The following is a 23,741-nucleotide window of genomic DNA, read 5'->3' as shown; positions in this document are numbered from 1 at the left end:
CAGCCATCCCAATGGATATGATGATATGATATGATAGGTTATTTATAACACGCTTAATACCCAGAGGTTTCTAAGCACGGACCCGAGGATCGAACCTGTGTTGCTTCGTGTCATCTTGCTTCCAAGGCAAGCATGTTGCCCCTGAGTGATCCTCCCGAGACATTAATGATATGAATCTACATATCCAGAAGCAGGGGCTTAGTGAGTAAACATGATCTAGACCAGCATCCTGCAGTTAGCTGCCGACTCCTGCGCTTTGTTAGGTGCTGGATACATAGATATCTGCCTCCTAAGACTTCAAGTGAGGCCCAGCACAGGTTAGGAACCCTGAATGAAAACACTGGAAAGGAAATAAAAATACATCAGAGTTGAGGGAAATGCTGAAGGCAGATTTATTAAAGATCTATAACGGATCTCTTTAGGTGCAGCGTCTCTCTACCCATTGGGGTCAGGATGTACTTTAGAAATACCAAAAAAACGAAAGTGTTTCCTGTGGAGAACCAGAAAGAGGAGTTGGACTAGAGATTAATATGTCAAGGGTGTTTATTTGAAATAAAGAGAGAATGCCTAACTGTCCCTGATGCTGTGAGGGATTTCCCCTGCCCAAAACTAAACTACGGGCTCTTGTCCAAATCAAAATAAGTCCTCAGTCTGAAACCTAACCTCAATCTGGCCCTGCCACTACTAGAAAAACTTAACATAAAAATTAGCCAGAGCAGTAACCTTTCCAGTCTGGCTTCTTCTGGCCAAAGCTACTTTGGTTGCTCTCAAGTACTGTTCATCAGTCTAACGTGGGTTTACCATAGTTTAGATCAAAGTAAGGTTTTCAGTCCTCTCTTCAGGTTCCTTAAAACAAGTTTTAAGTCTTTACACAAATTCATGGTTCCAGTTCCTTGAAAGGAGAAATGATTCTCTTAGTGCAATTCCACCAACGTGGACATTTCCTTTTTGAAATTGTTCTTGATTTAGGATTCAGAAACTGAACTCTCTAGGTTCCCTGGTTTCCAAGTGTTGAAAAATGTTACTTATTTTCCTGGGCTCTGCAACCTTTTAGCCCTCTGATTTGCTTGACTCGGCAGGGCCTCTCTTGGGTGTTTTCCCATGTCCAGCAATGAGGTTTTTCAGGCTTCCGTAATCCTTTTGGCTTCTCCAGCTTCTTGTCTTGCTCTCTTTAGTTAAGCTCCTTTTGCTTTCGGATTTGCTTAGCTTGCGGACGTAACCATCTGTCCCTCTCACTGGCTTTACCTTCTCGGGAGCGCTGCCTTCCCTTTGCCAGCCCGGCTCAACGCTCGCTACACTTCGCGCACGGAGACCAGGGATTTAGTTTCCTCGTTGCAACCTGGTCTTGGCGATGCTTAGCTGACACCAGGACCACCACGGCTGCTCTGTGGTTGTGCCACCAGGTGAGGCGGTCTCTCTCTCATCCCCGTCTTAGTTTCGGCATTGTCTCCCTTCACAACGCTGGCCATAGAGCATCTCTCTCTCACTCTGCTCTCCTTCCACGCTACTGCTGGCTCCACAGTGTAGCGCGGCTGTGCCCCTTCAGGACGTTCACATGTCAGAGGCTCACCACTGCATCTGTTTCTTCCCGCTCCATTTCAGCTTTCTCATCCCTTTAATCTCGCTGCCGTATTACCACGTATTACTGCCGTATTAGATCTCCATCAGCTTTTGACTTCCCGAGGACCACAGCATTGCCTTCAACCAAATATCTGAGAGTAATGTTAGTATGTTGGATATGCCAATGCACACAGAAATAATATCGGTCTTTTCTATTCCTATATAGGCAGGCATGGTGTTCTTTGAAGGGAGTTCCTGGTAGTAATGGGAGTCCTTGTACCCTAGTGGGGCGTCACTCCCAGTGAGATTACACTTTCCCAGACCCCTAGGGAGGGTCTTGCCTAGCGGGCTTACCTCCCTAGCCTCACAGGGGGTGCTCCCCCTGGGAAGGAAGGACGAATTGCCCAGATTTGTCACACTCCCTTCACCACCCCAGGAACAGAAGGATTTAAAGATAAAAAGATCCTGTTTGCAGAGCTGTTTGTGCAGGACAGAGCACCTCAAGAGGACCAATAAGCATAGGCCCTCACAAGTTACTTCATATACCATGTGTGGTAAAACAACTCTCCATTAAAAAAATACTGTTACATTTATTAAAAACCACATGTCAAATACATGTCTGAGACGCTGGTCACTGCATTGCCACACCTGAGCTCAAGGCCCTGTCAGGGCTCCATTCTGAGAAGCAGGTCAGAGCATTGCCACACCTGAGCCCAATGCCCTGTCAGGGCTCCATTCTGAGAAGCAGGTCAGAGCATTGCCACACCTGAGCCCAATGCCCTGTCAGGGCTCCATTCTGAGAAGCAGGTCAGCGCACTGCCACACCTGAGGCCAATTCCCCATCAGAGCTCCATTCTGAAAAGCAGTTCAGAGCAGTGACACACCTGAGCCCAATTCCCCATCAGAGCTCCATTCTGAAAAGCAGTTCAGAGCAGTGACACACCTGAGCCCAAGGCCCTGTCAGGGCTCCATTCTGAGAAGCAGGTCAGAGCATTGCCACACCTGAGCTCAAGGCCCTGTCAGGGCTCCATTCTGAGAAGCAGGTCAGAGCATTGCCACACCTGAGCCCAATGCCCTGTCAGGGCTCCATTCTGAGAAGCAGGTCAGCGCACTGCCACACCTGAGGCCAATTCCCCATCAGAGCTCCATTCTGAAAAGCAGTTCAGAGCAGTGACACACCTGAGCCCAATTCCCCATCAGAGCTCCATTCTGAAAAGCAGTTCAGAGCAGTGACACACCTGAGCCCAAGGCCGTCAGAGCTCCATTGTAATAAGCAGTTCAGAGCATTGCCACACCTGAGCCCAATGCCCCATCAGAGCTCCATTCTGAGAAGCAGGTTAAAAGTATTGCCCCATCCGAGCCCAGGGCCCTGTCAGAGGTCCATTCTGAGAATCAGTTCAGAGCATTGCAACACCTGAGCCCAATGCCTTTCAGAGCTCCGTTCTGAGAAGCAGGTGAGAGTATTTCCCTATCTCAGCCCAGGACCCTGTTAGAGCTTCCTTCTGAAAAGCAGTTCAGAGCATTGCCACACCTGAGCCCAATGCCCCATCAGAGCTCCATTCTGAGAAGCTGGTTAAGAGTATTGCCCCATCTGAGCCCAATGCCCCATCAGAGCTCCATTCTGAAAAGCAGTTCAGACCAGTGCCACACCTGAGCCCAAGGCCGTCAGAGCTCCATTCTGAGAAGCAGTTCAGAGCATTGCCACACCTAAGCCCAATGCCCCATTAGAGCTCCATTCTGAGAAGCAGGTTAGAGTATTGCCCCATCTGAGCCCAGGGCCCTGTCAGAGGTCCATTCTGAGAATCAGTTCAGAGCATTGCCACACCTGAGCCCAATGCCTTTCAGAGCTCCGTTCTGAGAAGCAGGTGAGAGTATTTCCCTATCTCAGCCCAGGACCCTGTTAGAGCTTCATTCTGAAAAGCAGTTCAGAGCATTAACACATCTGAGCCCAATGCCCTGTCAGACCTCCATTCTGAGAAGGAGCTCAGAGCATTGCCACACCTGAGCCCAAAGCCCTGTCAGACCTCCATTCTGAGAAGGAGCTCAGAGCATTGCCACACCTGAGCCCAATGCCCTGTCAGACCTCCATTCTGATAAGGAGCTCAGAGCAATGCCACACCTGAGCCCAATGCCCTGTCGGACCTCCATTCTGAGAAGGAGCTCAGAGCATTGCCACACCTGAGCCCAATGCCCTGTCAAAGCTCCATTCTGAGAAGCAGGTCAGAGCATTGCCCCAGCTGAGCCCAGGGCCATGTAAGAGCTCCATTCTGAGACACAGTTCAAAGCATTGCCACACCTGAGACCAGGGAAATATCAGAGCTCCATTCTGAGAAGCAGGTCAGAGCATTTCCAAACCTAAGCCCAGGACCCCGTCAGAGCTCCAATCTGAGAAGCAGTTCAGAGCATTGCCACGCCTGAGCCCAGAGCCCTGTCAGAGCTCCATTCTGAGAATCAGTTCAGAGCATTGCCACACCTGAGCCCAATGCCCTGTCAAAGCTCCATTCTGACAAGCAGTTCAGAGCATTGCCACAGCTGAGCACGGGGCCCTGTAAGAGCACCATTCTGAGACACAGTTCAAAGCATTGCCACATCTGAGACCAGGGAAATATCAGAGCTCCATTCTGAGAAGCAGGTCAGAGCATTTCCAAACCTGAGCCCAGGACCCCGTCAGAGCTCCAATGTGAGAAGGAGTTCAGAGCATTGCCACGCCTGAGCCCAATGCCCTGTCAGAGCTTCATTCTGAGAAGCAGATCAGAGTATTGCCTTATCTGAGCCCAATGGCCATTAATACCTTAATGGCACTATCATGGTCCATGGTCCTCAGGCCAATCTCCTTATCTTTGATAGGTGCTTCCTTTGCCTCATCAACTTCCTCTCATCTCCTGCTGTCCCCTTCACCCACCCCCCCCCCGACTACCCTGCCCTCTCTCTCCTCCTCTGCCCCTCCTAGGGCTCTTTCCCCTCCGCATGGCGTACCTCTGATCTGTACCCCTCCCCGGAAGGTCTTTAAAGCTGGCAACCTTCTTCATCTTGCCACTCTCAACTCTCACTCTGCTGTCAAACACTCTGACATCTGCCACCTCCTTGAAGAACTAGACCTTGATGTCCTTGGTCTTACTGAGATATGGTTCACTGCCAGCTCTGTCACAAGCTTTGACACTCTCCTCCCCGAAGGCTACAAGATCCTCTCCGCACCCAGATCCTCCTGGTAAGGGGTAGGGAGTAGCCCTGATCTTTCCCGAGTGGTTTCCTGTCTCTATCATTCCCACTCAGACCTTCTCCTCTTTTGAATGCCTTGTCTGTAGGCTCTCTCTCTCTCTCTCCTAGCCATTCTCTTACCGTGGCTACAATCTCCCAGGCTTCAGGTCAAATCACCTCAATTCTCTCTGCCCGTGTCTCTGTAGTATCAAACAACTCGGCCAAACCTTTTCAACTCTGCAAGGAGCTGGTCAAAAACTCAGGACATCCTGTCCACCATCTCCTCACCTACCCCCCCGTCTCCCCTTTTCGTCTGTGAATGCTGACCCTTCTTCAGCCACCCCCTCAACCTCTTTCTCATCCTTTCCTCTTTTCTCCCCCGATGAGGTCGCTTGACAAGTCTGATCGATGAAAGCCTTTTCAAAACAGGTTCATCTCTGTTCCTCTAAAACTATCAAGGACCACGCTGATACCCTCGCTCCGGCCCTTGCCGCTTTCTGTAACCACTCCTTTTCCTCGGGAACCCTCCCCTCCCTTCTGAAGCACTCCCTTGTGCATCCTCTTCTCAAGAAGCCCACAGCTGATCCTTCTTGTCTGGCTAACTATCGCCCAATTAGCATTACTCCTTTTCTGGGCAGGCCCCTGGAAAAGCTGGCCATCTCTCAGCCTAATCTTCATTTTAAGTCTGTTGGCTGTCTCCACAAGGCGTCAGAGCTGCCAGAAGGATGGAAACTGCTCTGCTAAACATCCATGAAGATCTGCTCTCCAACCTTGACTCTAACATTCCCTCTGTCCTTATCCTTCTCAATCTCTCTTCTGCCTTCGAAACAGTCAACCATACCATCCTGCTCAACAGTCTCCATGATAACCTGGGCATCACCGAGGAGGCTCTAGCATGGCTGACCTCTTTCCTCTCTGATCGACCCTCCCAGGTCCAACTCGGGTCCTTCCTATCATCTATCGCCCTCTTTACCTGTAGGGTTCCCCAAGGGTCTAACCTCTCAACCGCTTTTCAACCAATACCTGGCAACTCTTGCCCGCTGCATTGCCATTTTCTGCTCCAATTTCCAGTGCTATGCTGACTACACTCAACTCATTTTCAGGCTGCTCTCGGCCACCTCCTCTCCCTCTGTCATCTCTGATTGCCTAACTGCCATTCAAGATAGGTGTGCCGCCAACAATCTTTGTCTGAATGCCAGCAAGATGGAGATCCTCCTCGTTGGCACAACGTCACCCACCTTTCTCTGGCTGGCCTCCCTTGGCCCTCCTCCTACCACCACCTGTGAGGCTAAGAATATTAGGGTCATCTTTGATTCCACACTTCCCTTCTCCGCCCACATCTCTGATGTCTCTAAAAAGTCAAACTTCCTACTGCACTTCCTCAGAGGTACTCTTCCTTTCCTTTCCTTCCCCCAGAAGCTCACTGTCTCCAAAAGCTCGGATTCTCTCTAGGTTGGACTATTGTAACAGCCTCTTTCTAAATCTACCTGCCTCTACTCTCCATCCTCTGCAACTAATCCAGAACAGGACTGCAAGACTTGTCCTTGGCCTCAAGCACTGGGATCGTATCTCTCCAGCTCTGAAATCTCTCCATTGGCTCCCAGTGGTTGCACAGATTAAATTAAAACCCTCTGCATTGTCCACAAGGCTTTCTGGGGCCAGGGTCCAAAATACCTACAGCGATCCCGCTGTAAATACCTCCCTTCTTGAACTCTTTGCTCTTCTACCTCTAACTCCCTAAGGGTAAGTAGTTTTTCAAAGAAACAAGCTGGGGGTACATCTCTGTCTTCGGCTGGGGCCTCCCTCTGGAACAGCCTCCCTGACACTCTGAAACCTGAGGAGAACCATCTCGGGTTCCGGAAGCATCTCAAGACCTTCCTCTTTGCTTCTGCTCTCTCCCCCCTCCCCTGCTGATCTTTTCTCTCCAGGCACCGTGCACCTGCCTACCCTCTGTCTTCTATGCCCAGGTACCTACTCACCTTGCTACCATCCCACACTGCCTCTGGGCCACCCCCTAGACTGGGGTCTGTATCTGTACCCATACAGTCTCCTCCCCCACCCCCCCATTTTGCTCCTGCACTTTTCAAACATACCCTGGCTGCAGCCATAATCAGCACTTGCCCTCACTGGCTGCACTATCATGATTTGTTGTCTTTATTATTATTTACCTGCCTTTCTCCTTTGCTCCGCACTCTTCACTTCTTCCCCCTTCTATGCACTTTTCCCCTCCCCCTCTAACATGCACTTGCGTGTTCTCAATGTCACTGTGCCTGATAAGATTGTTGTTTTGTTCTCCCCCGTTTCCCCTCCCTTGCTTGATTGCGCTCTGAAACACTTGTGTACGAGTGCGATATGAATAAAATATCAACATCAAACAAATGGGTCAAATGAACATAGAACCAATTTTGCTACTTGTTTAGTTTGTACAGGTTTTGCCCCAATTTCCATTATCAAAAGCAAACGTATCTTTCAATTTTTGCTGTGCAATATAAAAAGAAATGCAGTAAACACATGTATTTTTATGTTACACAGCAACAACAAAAAACAGTCTGGTTCATTTTTGCCCTAGCGCAAACCTTTTTAGATATTGCCCCATTCCGTATATCACCTAATCGGCAAAGCTGCTGCCAAGTCCACTGCCTCCAGTTACAGCACCAGGGTAAATGTTAGATACTTTGGCCACAGCCGTTCTAATACAATGGGGAGTTGAGTTAGACAAGGGATTGAGACCTGTAAAGCCCCTATTCCAGACCAGATACAACTTTCCACGAAAGGGAAATTGCCCTTCGGGCAAACAAGTTCTCTGGTTCATTGTCAACTCACCCGCCCCTGGGTCGGCGCTGCTTCCTCCAACTTCCTCTTCATGATGAGCCGGGTCTTCAACTTTCCTCAAAGAAATGATGAGAAACAAGTTAACAAGTGTGCAGTGTTTCAGAAAGTACAAATTGTGGATTTTAAGAGATGCAAAAAAAAAAAAAATCAATCATCTTTGAAAAGTAATTAAATATTTGAACTTAAAAGGTTACAGGTTTAACCCATTTTAGGTCACAGTATTTGAAAGATTATAGTAAAATGTAAAAGCTTTTGTCATAAATAGCACAGAAATTAAGCCCTTTCAGCACTTCAGAATTGGTCTGTTGTAGTCTATGGTCGTGGTCACATCTGTACAGAGACCCTTGTGAAATCAAAAGACAATCTACAAAACCGCAATAGTTTTACTATCATCACACAGTAAATGTTAGGACGCAAAAACCAAAGGAGTCATTACTTGAAACACCCAGCGACAATCAAGCATTGTTGTAGATATGCCAATACATTTAAATGACAACTTGTCATGCTTCGCCTTTGGAAGTGCTGGTATCGTTGGCAGCTCCATTAGTGTGCCGTTACGTTTCCATGCGCTGTTCTAGCAGCAGTCTAATGGTTTTCCAAGATGGCCGCCACATCTACTTCTCATTTCTCGGCTTGCGGCTGTGTGCGTGGCAACCTTGCTATCCGGTGAGATGCTAGTGGTATTTTCGCATGCCCTGTCCCTCCCTCTTTGTCTGTGTCCTCTGTTTTAGTTTGTCTCCCCTCGGGCGTTCAGACTCCTGACACGCCGTATCTGCTCATCCCTCTTCTTTGTGTTCTCTGGTTTCCGCGGCAGCCCCGTGCCGTTCTCTCCCCTCAGTCACTCCAGCGGTGCCTTCTCTGGGTATTGCTCCTGCTTCCCGAGATTTCTCAGTGTTCTTTCTTCTCGCCATCTTCCCGGAATCCCAGTGGCTTTCTACCCCTTCTTTTCAGAATTACCAGCCACTCTCCCAGTCCTGTCTTGGCTACTGGACTCAGATTACAAAGACTTCTGCTACAGTCATTTTCTTGGGATTGTTTTCGTCACTTACACAGAGAAGTTCATTCCATTTGGATCAAATCCACCAGGAGACCGCTCTGTATGCCGAAGAATCACTGAGACAACTTTTTTGGCCATCTACAGTTATTCAGGGTCTTTTGTAGCCGCAAGGCTTTTTCCCTGACAGAGGCTTGCTCCTCTGAATTCCCCTGGTCTATTGTTCCCTTACACAGGAAAGGTGGCCCCCGGGGGAGCTCGCCCTTGCCTCTTCGAAAAAAAGAAGGAAAGGAAAGGAGAGGAATCCAAGAAGACACATAGGAAAAAGAAGATGGAGACCCAAGACAGTTCTACAGAAGACCCAGGTGAGGAGGAGCAGTGCGAGGATTCACTGGTGTGCGAGAGCTTGCAACGCCACGAAACCTCCATGGCTTCTTTGGAGCAGTATCAAGAACTGGTCACATCTTTACAGGGATTGACTGTATAGGTACAGTCGCTCCGAGCTGAAAATGTTGCCCTGCGACAGCAGATTGCGGTAAGCGAAGAAAGCAGAGGAGATCAACCTCCATTAACCTTCCCCTTTGGTAAATATGATGGGAACCCCAGGCATTTCAAAGAGTTTCTCAGTGCTTGCCTACTGTACTTCACCTTTCGTCCTAGAGTATACGAATTGGACAGTGACAGGTTGGGATTCCTTATCTCTAATCTGGTCGGGAACGCCTTGACCTGGGCTACTCCGTTGATTACCCACTCAGATCCAGCTATGAATGACTACACCTCGTTCACTCAATTGTTTAAGGCTAGATGTGTTAGACCGGATGTCCAATACTCTTTATCTGAAGCAATGTTAGACCTTAAACAGGGATCACAAGACATACAGTCCTACGTATCCACTTTTCAGACGTTATCAGTGAATGCAGGATGGCTGGACTCTGATGAACAAACACTGTTCAGGAGGGGCTCCACGAGGATATAAAGGATGAGCTGGCATGAGTGGCAAGACCAGCTACCTTTCAGGAACTAGTCACTCTGGCTTTACATATTGAGTTCCACCTATCTGAACGCAGGCAAGAAAGAAGAAGAACCAGAACCTATAAGCCACCTACAGGCAATTCCTCGACACCCACAGAAAGATCTCTGGGGAAGGAACTCATGCAGATAGGCACGGCTCAAGGACCCTTAACATCAGAAGAGCGAAAGAGACGCAGAGAACAAGGATTATGTATGTACTGTGGATCATCTAAACATCTCTTGAGGGACTGCCCTGAAGTCCCTCCTCGACGACAGGGGAATGCAACACCCCGACCCTAAACATGGATAGGCTCGTGGGTGATCACTCAGGTCCCTGCAATAACACCCAACCAGTGGACGAAAAGGAAGACAACTGACTGATGGTATTCCAAGTGCAGCTACACGGCGAACCATTACCTACAATAGAATTTCTGGGCATGCTCGACTGCGGGGCCGCCGGAAACTTTATAGACATCTCTTGGGCCAAGGACAAAGACATTCCCCTACAAGAGAAACAGAGGCCCATCCAAGTTGAAGGGGTGGATGGCTCCCCCTTAACCTCAGGACTCATCGTACTGGAATCAAACCCAGAGACTATAGTGTTTGACTTTATTCGTGCAGCCCACTTCCCCATCATACTGGGCATTCTCTGGCTGCACAGCCATAATCCCGGAAAAGACTGGTCTGCTAACACGATATGGTTTAATTCCTCATAATGTACTGAACATTGCTTTACCCAGCAAGTCCAAGGACCACAGGAAGGAAGGAGGATCTCCTTATCCACGTCGGTGGTGCAGTCCATACCTTCGCACTACCAGGAGTACTCAGAGGTCTTCGAAGATAAGGTCCCCCGTTCTCTGTGGCCACACCGACCCGAGGACTGTGCTATCGATTTGGTATCCGATGCTTCTGTGCCTTTTGGCAGAATGTATCCTCTTTCCTTGCCTGAAAGGAGGGCTCTTAAGGAGCATCTCAAAGCCAATCTACAGAACGGCCTCATCAGAGAATCACGGTCCTCCGCAGGGGCTTCTCTATTTTTTATTCCAAAGAAAGACACACATGAGCTTCGTCCTTGTATAGATTATTGCAGATTTAACCACCTCACTGTCCAAGACAGATATCCTATGCCTTTGATCAAGGATGTATTAGAGCAGTACAAGGGTCCACTGTTTTCACCAAGCTGGATCTCCGGGGGGCCTATCATCTGCCAAGGATAAGGAAGGGCAATGAATGGAAGACAGCCTTTCAAACCTCTCTAGGGCACTTTGAATATCAAGTGATGCCGTTTGGTCTCATAAACACTCCTGCTGTGTTCCAGTGGTTAATGGACAAGGTTTTCGCTGACCTCCGGTATGCATCAGTGGTAGTCTATCTAGATGACATTTTGGTATTCTCGACTAGATTGTTGTTAAATCATTTATATGGCGCTCCAAACCCTCAGGTATCTGGGCGCAGAACACTGCCTGAACATCAGAAACACGTCAGCGAAGTTTTGCTCCGTCTACACAAAAATTAGTTTGTTCACCAAGCCAGAGAAATGCTCCTTGGAGGTGTCCTCGGTATCTTACCTGGGGTTTATTCTCTCCAAAGACGGAATCCAAATGCACCCAGGGAATCCAAATGCACCAAAGGCATTTTAAAATGACACCTCTTCCGAGGAGCACTTAAAAATAGAAAGTGCTGCCACGTAAACTTTTATAGTTCCAACTTGGAGCCCCAAATTGGCTAAGTGTAAGAGAAAAGAAAGTACTGTTGGAGTATTACAAAGAAATGGATCCACATTCTTATCCCTGCACCAGTTACTGAACTTGTTCCAACGACACCAGTACACGGATTTTGTGGCTGGCCTTCTGGCCGAAAGCAAAATCTCTATTACGTCATCCGGGAGGTCCCAATCCTTATATCTTAGCCTCTCAGAAACCATGCGTGAAGGCTGAGTGTCCTGACCTTTGGATGGAGAACTCGACCTTCCTCTTGTGAGAGAAGATCCTCTCTTTGTGGAAGACGTATTGGAGGGCAGATGGACATGTCCAGAAGGTCCGGGTACCGTGTCCTCCTGGCCCAATCCAGGGCAATTAGGACCATGGTTTTCCTGAACTTTCTCAACCTCCTGATTACATGAGGAATCACAGGGACTGGAGGAAACGCGTCAAGGAGTGGAAATACTCAGTCCACTACGAACACGTCCCCTAGAGCTCCTCTCTGGGGAAATTCCCTTGAGCAATACAGTTTGCACTTCCGGTTTGTCCGGGTCGCGAACAGATCTACTTGAGGGGTTCCCCAAAGGGCGAAGATCTCTTGAAGGACTTCCTGAGCTAGCTCCCATTCGTGGGAGACTGTGCTCTGCCTGCTCAGAGCGTCTGCTGCCGTGTTTAGCTCTCTGGCCAGGTGAACTGCCGATTGTTAGGACACTTACCTGGGCTACCCCCACAGGACGCTCCTGGTCCTGGCGTCTGTACCCAAGGATTCGGCTTGCAAGGGTAGGCTTGCTTCCGAATCGTACGCGGAAGCGTACGCCTGCGCGGGCCTCACGGGCTGCCATGTGCAACGAGAGGGGCATGCGCTTCATGCCTCGTTCTTGTCCCAGTTCGGCCACTGCGCATGCGTGGGTGGGTTTGCACTGCAGGACTCGGCTTCATGCCGAGTGCCATAAGTAGCGTCCGAGTCTGGATACAAGCCGCGTCTTAACACGGTTTGTTCCTGACTCTCCGCTGCGCTTGGATCTTTGATCTACTTCCTGCAAATCGTTCTTGGACTTGCTTTCCCAGCTCCCTGGCCCCTTCCTCTGCCTTCCTGGGTCCTTGCTGGGTTCCTAGGGTCTGGGTTCCCTGCTCCGTTTCCTTGTCTTCTCCCTTGGGTTCCCTTGCTCTCGCTCTTCCCTTGCTTACCTTGGTGTGTTTCCCTCCGGGGTCCTGAGTTGTGTCCTGTTCTTGTACTTGTACTCCTTGCCTGCCTTACCGGGGTGCCAGCTCTTCGGGACTTCTTCCTGTTTACACCCTGAACGCCTTCCTGGAGCTACATTTTGTTATCCTGCCACCTGCTTACTTGGAGTACAGAGTATTCGATTCAACCTTCTTCAGTCTACCATCTGGACTAGTCTGCACTTCTCTACCTGAAGTATCAGTACCATCTACCTTCCCTGTCAGTGCTTGCACTGTCCTGACATCACGTTAATCCGCAGGGAAGTGTCTTTCGTGGCTTCAGGAGTTGGTCGCCGTTCATCCCTGTACCTTTAGAGTTGAATTGGGTTTGACTCCTTGTGTCATCTTTACTTCACCCTGCCCACGGATCAACCAGTCTGGCTTCTTCAGTGCGGACATCTCCTGGAAAAACAGGTACGCAGCGTCCACGTGACGCACACCTTAACACCGATAGAGAGATTCCTTCTTGCATTGCCCAGAACCAGAGCTGCATTGCCTCTCTGCACAGTGGAAGTGATCCTACGCCGCCTTTTTTGTTGAGGTAGTACATGGCCGCTGTGTTGTCCGTCATTATCAGGACATTCGTTCCTTGTACAGAGGGCAGGAAAGCCTTCAGCGCTTATCTGATTGCTCTCAGCTCCAAAAGGTTAATGTGTAGTTTGGACTCCAATGGAGACCAACGACCGCAGATTGTCAGATCGTTGGTGTGGCCTCCCCACCCCGGGAGTGAGGTGTCTGTCACTACCGTTATCTCCGGCCATGGTTGCCAAAAAGGTTCCCCCTTGAGGATATTCTCCTTGCGAGCCAACCATAGAAGATCTTGAGCCACTTTGGTTGGGACTTGTAGAAGATCTGATATCTCCCCCGAAAACTGGGACCACTGAGTCCTGAGGGCCGACCGAAGAGCTCTCATTCTCAATCTGGCCTCTGGCACCAGAAAAATGCAGGATCCCATGAGGCCTAGCAACCTTAGGAAGTCGAATGCCGGTTTATGTAGGACATTTTGAAATTTCGTTACCATCTGCAGAATGTGGTGAGCTCTCTCCTCGGGAGGCGAGGCTTTCCTTGAGGAAGTAAATAGGGTCGCGCCAATGAAATGGAGTTTTTGGCTTGGAATCATTTGTGACTTCTTGTAATTGAGGGGGAAGCCCAGACTGTGTAAGAAATGGCAGGTCAAGGCTAGAGGATCCTGGGCTCGTTCGGATGAACTCGACCTTATTAGCCAATCGTCCAGATAAGGTTAGACGTGAATCCCCCTTCTTCTGATACTCGCTGCCACCTCCGCCATCAGTTTGGTGAAAACCGACGGGCTGAGGTTAGCCCAAATGGTAGAACTCGAAACTGATAATGAGAACCACCAATTGCGAACCTCAGGTACATCCTGTGCTTGAGATGAATTGGCACATGAAAGTAAGCATCCTGAAGGTCCAATGAAACCAGCCAGTCCTGAAGTTGGAGAGCCTGAAGGATCTGAGAAAGGGTTACCATCTTGAACCTGTCCTTCCTGAGGAACTTGTTCCAGCTTCTCAAGTCCAAGATGGGTCTCAATCCTCCGTCCTTCTTGGGGATGAGAAAATAAGGGGAATACAAACCCTTGTTCCTCTCCGCTACAGGTACATGTTCTATTGCACCTTTCTCTAGCAGGGTTAAAATCTCCTGCACAAGGAGCGGGTCTGGAATTTTTACAGAGTTCACTCCCGTGAATGATATTGAGGCCTTCGATGAAAAGGAAGACAGTAACCATGGGTCACTATCTCTAGAGCCCAAGCATCTGAAGTAATGTCCCACCATTCGTCCAGATACTGAGTGATTCTGCCTCCCACTGGGGTTTTGTGGGTTAAGACCTCAAAGTGGCTTTGCAGCGGCTGCAGCAGTGGCTGAAGGGGTAGTAGCCGCTGCTGTGGCTGATCTAGCATCTCTCCCTTTTTGCCCACGAAAAGGTTTTCTCTGTTTGCCTCTGTGACTGGCCTGCCCTCTCCCTTTTCCAAAAGAGGAATTAAAGCGAAAAGGGCGACTCTTCCAGGAAGATAAGCCTGCGTAAGAGTGTTGATGAGGTTGTTTTATAGAGGCACTGAGTGATTTTTCTGCCGCTTTCGAGGTCTGCAGCTTCTCCAGGCTCTCATCTGCCTTGCTGCCAAACAACCTCAAGCCGTCAAAGGGCATATTAAGTAATCTGGACTGTACATCAGATGCAAATCCAGATCTCCTTAGCCATGCGAATCTGCGCAAGACCGTGCTAGAAGCCATGGACCTGCTTATACTATCCGCTGTGTCCAATCCTGACTGAAGGCGTTCCTCCATAGCCTCTTTACCATCCTTCACTATAGCCAGGAATCCATCCTGTTCCTCACCTTCCGGGATGCGTTCAGCCGCTGAAGACATGCAGTCCCACAGGGTAAAAGTAAATCTTGCTAATGTGCAAGTGACATTAGTTGATTTCAGGGCAATGCTGCCCGAAGTAAAGGCTTTCCGGGCCCAAGCATTAACTTTTTTATAGTCCCTATCTGGTGGTATTGATGGATAAGCTGATTGCCTAGTGGAAGTTGCAGCTTGAACTCAAGGCTTTCGGGATAGGGATGCTTGGATAAATACTCTGGCTCTAGATAAGGCTGGTCTATATTTTGGTTCCAGTTTTTATTCACTGCTGCAATTGAATCGGGATTATTCCAATTTACCATTACCCTTTTTTGTAAAGCATTATGGAATGGTAAAACAGGATCTTTTAAGGGACCCACACTCAGGATATCAGTCATGTCATCCTGGTCAAAATCCGGGGAAGCTGCTTTCCATCCCATAAAATCAATGACTCTTCTCATGAGATTTCTATAACTGGGATCAGCATGATCTGTAGGGTCTGGACTCTCAAAATCCACTTCAGGAGAAGTGTCCAAGCCACTGGCATTTTGTAGGCAATCATACAAGTCTGTTATTCTTGATTGTGGGTCCACCAGTTCTTCAGGGACCTCTCTGGCCCCAAATCTAACTCCAGCTGGAGTGACGTCCTCTTCAGAGGAAAGTTCCTCATATATAGAAGACATGGATGTAAAGAATCCTGGTCTAGATTGAGGGTGAAAAGCCTTTTCAGGCAAAGAAGGTGGAACCTGTCTAGGCATAGAAAATGGCATTGACTTGGGCCTTGGTATTAGAGAAGGCCTCGATAAAGGTGTCGAAGGCGTCGATAGGTTAGACGCTGGCTTTGACGGTGTCGAAGGAGGCTTCGATGCTATCGAAGCTACAGGTGTCGACGCCATCTTTGTAATTGGTTTCTACTCTATGGTCGTCGACAATGTCGAGTCGAGTTTTGCCTTCGACATCGATTCCTTTTGCCCCGATTTGTGCACCGGAGGCTTAGATTTAGAGTGAGGTGACGGGGAACTTTCCCTTGAAGATACTCTCATCTCTTTTTCAACCCTTGCGTGTTTGGATCTTGATTTTCCTCTGTCACATTTAGAGTGAGTAGAGGCATGATCACCACACGGCAGCTTCGAGGGGGTCTGGGCCGCTATCTCGAATATTTTCAACATCGAAGCCCTGAAGGCCTCCTATTTTCTTGGGGAATCGTGTTTTGAAGGGTAAATTACTCTCCTCTCTGAAGAGGACGAGGAGAAAGAAGACCTATGACGTTTCTTTCTTGACTTTTTCGTCGAAGACGAGAAAGACTTCCTCAAGCGACTTTCCGATCTTGACCTCCTTGACTCGTGACGAGATTTTCTAAAGGATTCGTCCGAATCCTTTTGTCTTTTTCGAAGACTTATACTTGTCCTCCCCCACCGCTAGCTTACCTCTGCGTTCCCTAAGACCCTTATTTGACATGGCCTGACAGGACCCGCACTCATCCACCCAATGGTCTGGGCTGAGGCACCAGAGGCAATTCCGATGGGGGTTGGTAATAGACATCATCCTGCCACGCTTCAGAAATGTTTTGAACCCTGTCTTGGGTGTGGAGGGAGTTGAAGACGAAGACACAGTCGAAGATATTTTAGATGTGCCGTTCGAGACACAAAGCAGTTGCGTCGGAAAAACGGAACTGAGGTAACAGGCGCGGCTCGAGCCCTTTATACAGCGGATGACGACGCCCGACGGCAGCCCTCGAGGGACATCGACTCTGCGGTCTCGAACACAGCACCCCCTTGTGAAATGTTTTTCCAAAGCAGCTGAAGCTGGGATACTATTATCATAAAATGAGGAATATGTGGGAGGACACAATCCATTCGAAATATGATTGTGTGAAATCTAAGGTGGAAGGGAGATTTCAGAAAGACCTGATAAAGAGTATCGGGTACTGATCCTTTTTGGAAGGCTATACCTGGCAGGAGATTACACCATGGGTCTATATTAGTCAAAAGTAGCTATTCCTGGCAGGAGAGTACACCATGGGTCTATATTAGTCAAAAGGGAGATATTCCTGGCAGGGGAGTACACCATGGGTCTATATTAGTCAAAAGGGAGATATTCCTGGCAGGGGAGTACACCATGGGTCTATATTAGTCAAAAAGGAGATACTCCTGACAGAAGAGTACACCATGGGTCTATATTATTCACAAAGGAGATATTCCTGTCAAGAGAGTAAACAAGGATATCAAGGATGTTGCAGTTAAAAAAGATTAGAAATTCCTGGCACAAGAGTAGACCAGGAAAGGAACAATTGTGCAAAGGAGACACATGATCATTATAAAAAAAGACATCTGGTTTCGACACCCTGAGGAAAGTGTTCCATGAGAGAGACATTTGGTTTTGCCACTCTACAAAAGACATCGGCCCTCATTACAGGGTTGCTGGTAAAACACACTGATAGGCGACGGGTTACTGGCGATCCTGTAACACCGTTTCCGCCGCTTGACTTTCCGGTGCCACTGGGATATTATGGCAGGTGGCAGAAACAGTAAATACCCAGTCCCGTTGAGTGCCATAGGACTCCACATGAATGGGGTCACTGAAGCACCGTCATCGCTGCCAACAGTGCCGGTGCATCAGTTAAACACTGCTGGTAGGGGCCTGAACCCCTGGCAGTTCAGGCCTGCTGGGAGTTCTGTGCCCCTACTGGCAAACTCCAGACTGCCAAACATGTAATGAGGCCCATTGTGGAGAAACTCAGTGTTTTGATATTCTGACAACAGTATTCTGTGGATGAGGCATTTTTCTTTATCAAGGAAGACGTTTTGTGTGGAAAAGACATTTTCCATTCATTTGACAAAAACATTATTAAAAACAACTTATTTCAACAGGCTTCCTGAACTGGTTTAGGGAAAAGGATCCAACTCCTGAATACAAGGATTGCCTTTATTGGAATTACCTATTTTTTATCTTTCCCGTTATAATTAGTTGGGGTGGAATCAGAAGGTGACTAAGTAGTAGTGTGGTTGGAGTGGTAAGTTAGGTGGAGAAGTAGTGAGATGAGTAGTAGAAGGAGTGGAAGAAGTAGCAGCAGAGGTAGTAGTGTAGTAGTAGTAGGGTGGAGAAGGAGGGTAGGAAGATGAAGAGGTAAGAGTAAGTAGCCGGTCAGATAGCAAAGCGAGTACATCGCTCGCTTTGACATCTGTGCAGAGCCTGCTGACGGAGGTTCGAATGCCGGCAAGGCCTTTCATCCTTCCGAGGTCGATAAATGAGTACCACACACCTAAGCAGCGCTCAGATGCCTGAGGGTTTGTAGCGCTATATAAATGCAATAAATAAATACATATGTTAACATGAAAGGGTGGAGGCAGCTGAGAGGAGGAGGCACATGAAGAGCAGGTAGAGTAGAAGGGAGAGGTGAAAGTGGATGCGCGTGAGACCAGATGAATCTCACCGATTAGCTGCAACATCCTCATTTTCCCCATTCGAACACTAAGCTGTGGTGAGAGAAGGGATAAGCTGCACAAAGAATACAATAAAAGCGGTTGTACTGTCCATGGGAGCCCGAGTGCTTTCTGTGCCATTTGTGACAAGTTTAAAAGATTGTGATCTTCAACACACTGCAGGAACGGTTGGGTGGCGATGCATTTTATTTGCTTTACTAAAAATAGAAGTTGGGAGAAGGGTCCGACGTTGTTTAGCTCATCAGGAGCCAGCAAAGATTGTTTCATAGAAGTGGGCAAACCACTTAAAATTTCAATGAATCTGGAAAAATCACTGATGAATGGAGGAACTAAACAGATTAATTTATTCTGCAATTTCCTTAAACCCAAGAAGGAATAGAGTTGAGTGGAGAATCAGTGACTCTGCATCAAACGTCGCTAATTGCGTGAAGGTGTCAAGGCTCAGGACAGGTACACGTTATGTTGGAGCCATGATGAAAACATGGAGTAGACTTATTCTGATCACAGAATTCTGGTCTAAAATTTGGGACAAAAAGGATAACAGTTTGAACTTGAGAAGCAAAGATACTGTACCTCCTCCAGAGCCGAGCCAGTCTTTCTTCCCCTCTCTCCCTTCTCTGTCGGGAGGGTGGATTAGGTATAGGTTTCCCTCACTTTTCAAAATGAATGACTCATCAGGATCAGTAATCGTGTTGCCTGTCACACAAAAAAAAATCTATGATTTCCACATTTTGGACATTAATAGAATTCTGATTTCAGACTTGGATAGCATTTCTGCACTCTGTGCCTTCTTCTGGGTGTTGCAAGAACTGTTGTTCAGACTTAATGTGTGTAAGAGATCTTGACTGACAAAAAACAGACTGGTTTCACAGAACACAGGGGGGACAGGTGAGCTTCTTTCTCTTTTCTCTGTGAATTGGTTTTTCAACCTGTGAGACCAGACCCAAAAATAAGTCCTATCACAGACCCTGCAGACTATCCCCCGACCTAGCGCTCTCTCTCCCAGGTCATCTGCTGTTTCCCTCCCTCAGTGCCTCTGCTTCCTCTCCGCCATCAATCGCTTCCATAGCTCCTCCCGTCATTCTGTCTCATCTCAACCACTTCCCCTTTCTCTTATCTGTCAGTTTTCTGAACTTCACTCTATTTAACTCAGCCTTTACTGTCTTTCTTTTGCTCTCAATGCTCTGAACACAGGATAGAGAAAATCTACATCAAAGTAACGCCTTCTTTACACACATCATACAAGAGAGCTGCCCGCCCCTCCGTGTTCCCCATCCTTCCCAATTCACGTACTGCACCACTATCTCCCCTGCCGCCTTCTTGATCACATAAACTCACACACCACTTAAGACAAACTGACCCTCAGCCAACCTCTGTCACAGGTTGGACACAACATAATGCTTGAGATGCCAGCCTCAGCTCTACAGCCTCATCCTCCCCACAGGGAAAGGTTGGAAGAATTTCTGGAGGGCTACTGGCTGTGAAAACTACAAAAGGGAAGGTTCTAAGTGGCAGTTCATGGTGTAGGAGGAATAATCTGTTGCCAGAGTCTACTCTAAAGGCTTTAAAAGTTCCTTGTCCAGGTCAGCAGCAGTGTCAGGGTGGAGGAGGAATAGTCTGGTGCCAGGGTCTAGTTTAAAGGTTTTAGCTTCCTACTGTGGGGTCAGTAGGAGTGTCAGGGTGGAGGAGGAATAGTCTGGTGCCAGGGTCTAGTTTAAAGGTTTTAGGTTCCTAGTGTGGGGTCAGTAGCGGTGTCAGGGTGGAGGAGGAATAGTCTGGTGCCAGGGTCTAGTTTAAAGGTTTTAGGTTCCTACTGTGGGGTCAGTAGGAGTGTCAGGGTGGAGGAGGAATAGTCTGGTGCCAGGGTCTAGTTTAAAGGTTTTAGGTTCCTACTGTGGGGTCAGTAGGAGTGTCAGGGTGGAGGAGGAATAGTCTGGTACCAGGGTCTACACTAGAGGTTAAGGTTCCTTGTCTAGGGTCAGTAGCAGTGTCAGGGTGGAGGAGGAATAGTCTGGTGCCAGGGTCTAGTTTAAAGGTTTTAGGATCCTAGTGTGGGGCCAGTAGCGGTGTCAGGGTGGAGGAGGAATAGTCTGGTGCCAGGGTCTAGTTTAAAGGTTTTAGGTTCCTAGTGTGGGGTCAGTAGCGGTGTCAGGGTGGAGGAGGAATAGTCTGGTGCCAGGGTCTAGTTTAAAGGTTTTAGGTTCCTACTGTGGGGTCAGTAGGGGTGTCAGGGTGGAGGAGGAATAGTCGGGTACCAGGGCCTACACTAGAGGTTAAGGTTCCTTGTCTAGGGTCAGTAGCAGTGTCAGGGTGGAGGAGGAATAGTCTGGTGCCAGGGTCTACACTAGAGGTGTTTAAGGTTCCTTGTCTAGGGTCAAAAGCAGTGTCAGGGTGGAGGAGGAATAGTCTGGTGCCAGGGTCTACATAGAGGTGTTTAAGGTTCCTTGTCTAGGGTCAGTAGCAGTGTCATGATGGAGGAGGAATAGCCTGGTACCAGGGTCTACTTTAAAGGCTTTAAAGGTTCCTTGTCCAGGGTTAGTAGCAGTGTTACATTGCAGGAGGAATAGTCTGGTGCCAGGGTCTACTCTAGAGGTTTCTACGGTGCCTTGTCTAGGATCAGTAGCAGTGTCATAGTGGAGGAGGAATAGTCTGGAGCCAGGGTCTACAAAAGAGGGTTTTAAGGTTCCTTGTCTAGAGTCAGTAGCAGTGTCAGGGTGGAGGAGGAATAGTCTGGTGCCAGGGTCTAGTTTAAAGGTTTTAGGTTCCTAGTGTGGGGTCAGTAGCAGTGTCAGGGTGGAGGAGGAATAGTCTGGTGCTAGGGTCTACTCTAAAGGTTTTAGGTTCCTAGTGTGGGGTCAGTAGCAGTGTCAGGGGGGAGGAGGAATAGTCTGGTGCCAGGGTGTACTCGGAAGGTTTTAGGTTCCTAGTCCAGAGTCTGCTTGGATCACCTCATTCCTTCAGGAAAGGGTTATGAAAGTCTTCTCGGACTCAGCCTGTGCCCTCCCAAGCCTCATCAAATGTGGAGTCCCACAGGGATCCTGCATTTCTCCCACCCTCTATAACCTGTTTACAAGGCCCCTGTTCCAAATCTTGGACGCCTTGGGCATCACATATACCAACTATGCTGATGACACACAGGTCCTCATCCCACTCACAGGTGATTATGGAGCCGATTCGGCCACCCTCAAGGCCATCTGTTCCACTATCCAAACCTGGATGGCCGAGTATTGGTTATGTCTCAATGGGGAGAAAACCAAGCTCCTGATAATAGGATCACCGGCCACACTAAAAAAAAATGGACAAACAATACAGTTCCTTCACTATTGACCACTTGCTTATCCCAGTATCACAAGCTGTAAAGACACTGGGCGTCTACCTGGACTCAGACCTCTCGATGAATAGGAAGGTCAATGCCATTGCCTCGACCTCCGCCTATCACTCCAAACTAATTAACGCAGCCAGACCTTATCTCTCAAAGACCAACTGTCTCACCATTGCAAGAGCCATAATCGGATCCAGATTAGACTACTGTAATGCCCTCTTCCTAGGGACCTCCAACAAAAACCTCTACAAACTGCAGATAGTCCAGAATTACGCCCTTAGGGCAGCTACTGGCATCTCTAATAGGTAACACATTTCGGAGACCAGAAAGCAAGCTCACTGGCTACCCATTAAAGGGAGGATAGTCTTTAAAGCCCTTGCTCTAACACACAAGTGCATCAACAACCGTGCACCCCTATACTTAGCAAAAAGAGTTGTTAAGCAGGTACCCACCAGACCTACCAGAATAGCCTACACGAACATGATTTCTGTGCCTAAATCAAAGAGAATGCGAGCAGGATGCTCCAGCTTTCCGGTACTGGCAGCCTCACACTGGAATGCCCTCTCTCCCCCAGCCAGAAAACTTGAATCGCAACTTGCTTTCAGGAAAGCTATCAAAACAATGCTGTTCACCTAAGGGCCTTGATTTGCGGATCTCAATATTGCTGATTTGTCATTCCAGCCTACCGGTGTTCTGTACACCTAAAATGTATCTTGCTCACTGTAACCGAGAGCCAAATCATGTCTACTGTATGATGATCTCCATTCGCAATAACGCCTTCACATGTCTCCTGCTCACTGTAACCATGAGCCAAGCATACTCACGTAACTAAGACAAATATGTGCAAATAAGACAACTGCTGCAACAGCGCCTTGATGCCTGTGGGCTATACGTGCGCTTTACAAATACAAATAAATAAATAAATAAATAAATAAAGAGTCCAATTTCTTTTTCTAACCAACAGGTTTGCAGGGTTGTTGCACCTGTTACGCGTCCTCCAATTTGCTCAACTCTTGAGCTACTTTCCATGCTTTCGTAACTGGTTTCAAAAGACACTTCCTCCTCCGGGATTCTGGAGTTGTAGCTTCTACACACTCCTTCTGGGGCAAAACCTCATGCTTCTACCCCGTGCCCTGGGGCATCTTCAAGGGACATGGATGGCACTTTATCTCCCACTGCCTGGGCGCTGTTCCTACCGAAGTAATTGTTACTCGCATGCCAAGGGTCACCCACTAACGACTCTTCTCCAGGTTCTAAACATCTCCAATACGTACCAGGCTCCAGCCTCTGTAAGGTAGCAATGATTAACTTACCCTCCAACTTATTCTCCAACTTGGGACTTACATCAGGGTCTGGACAGTAGCCTGCTGCAGGCTACTTGGAGCTCTCACACTCCTGGCAGTTTACGTTCTCTCAAGGTCTGTGCTGATTGGCTTATCCATGTGCTAGTCTCTCCTCATGCTAGTGTCTAACTCCCACGGCACTGTCCTCCTTTTATACTGTAGCATGGGATTCTAGTACTTCAATAAGGGCAGGAATTGGCTGGGTCATTTCTCCTTAGCTCTTGGTCAGGCTATTGGACAGCATTCCATTGGCCCTCTTCCCTTTCGTGTGTTGTTGCTCTTTCTCTAATGGAAATCATAGTCCGTCTGTTTCGTTATGGACAACAATCTATAGTAGTTTAGGTGATTACGGGCCTCATTACACGGTAGGTGCTAAGGGATTACCAGCACCGGTAAGGTCACCGGTGCCGGTAATCACTTAGCGCCCTACTACGAGGTCCCTGAGCGGGTCCCGTCCTTAACGCCTGGATTTACCAGGCGTTAACGACGGGACCCGTTGAGGGACTTCAGAGCTAATAACATTACCTCAAACTGCAGTATCGTTATTAGCTCTTTCCCCATTCCCATTGGCATGGGGACTTACCGGGTCCTCCAGGGTCGGAATGACCCGGTAAGTCCCCATACCGCCTACCCGGACCCGGAATGCAGTAAGGGGGTAGCCATGCTGCTATTAGCTGCATGGTTACCTCCTACCATGTAATGAGGCCCTATGTCTCTGGGCTTGTAAAGCTCGACGAAAACAATTTCCACCATTTTTAAACC

The 23,741-nt window shown here is 48.4% G+C and overlaps 1 protein-coding gene across 4 annotated transcripts in view; it reads right to left on the bottom strand.

The window, feature by feature from the left end:
• The window catches only part of LOC138489485 (zinc finger protein 154-like), a 153,596-nt gene that overhangs the window by 62,741 nt on the left and 67,114 nt on the right, over nt 1–23,741 (bottom strand). For 2 of the 4 annotated variants that reach the window (XM_069617225.1, XM_069617226.1), the window contains 2 exons: nt 18,888–19,010; nt 7,582–7,641 (listed from right to left, as the gene is read on the bottom strand). In XM_069617225.1, the coding sequence (XP_069473326.1) occupies nt 7,582–7,641; nt 18,888–19,010 (183 nt within the window). The remainder of the gene's footprint in view (nt 1–7,581; nt 7,642–18,887; nt 19,011–23,741) is intronic. The other 2 variants (XM_069617227.1, XM_069617228.1) reach the window with 1 other exon arrangement.

The sequence above is a fragment of the Ambystoma mexicanum genome, chromosome 9 (assembly GCF_040938575.1).
Source record: "Ambystoma mexicanum isolate Mex_15411 chromosome 9, UKY_AmexF1_1, whole genome shotgun sequence".
In the NCBI taxonomy this organism is placed as follows: domain Eukaryota; kingdom Metazoa; phylum Chordata; class Amphibia; order Caudata; family Ambystomatidae; genus Ambystoma; species Ambystoma mexicanum.
Note: the sequence above shows the minus strand (reverse complement) of the source record. Positions and strands in the feature narration are given on the sequence as shown.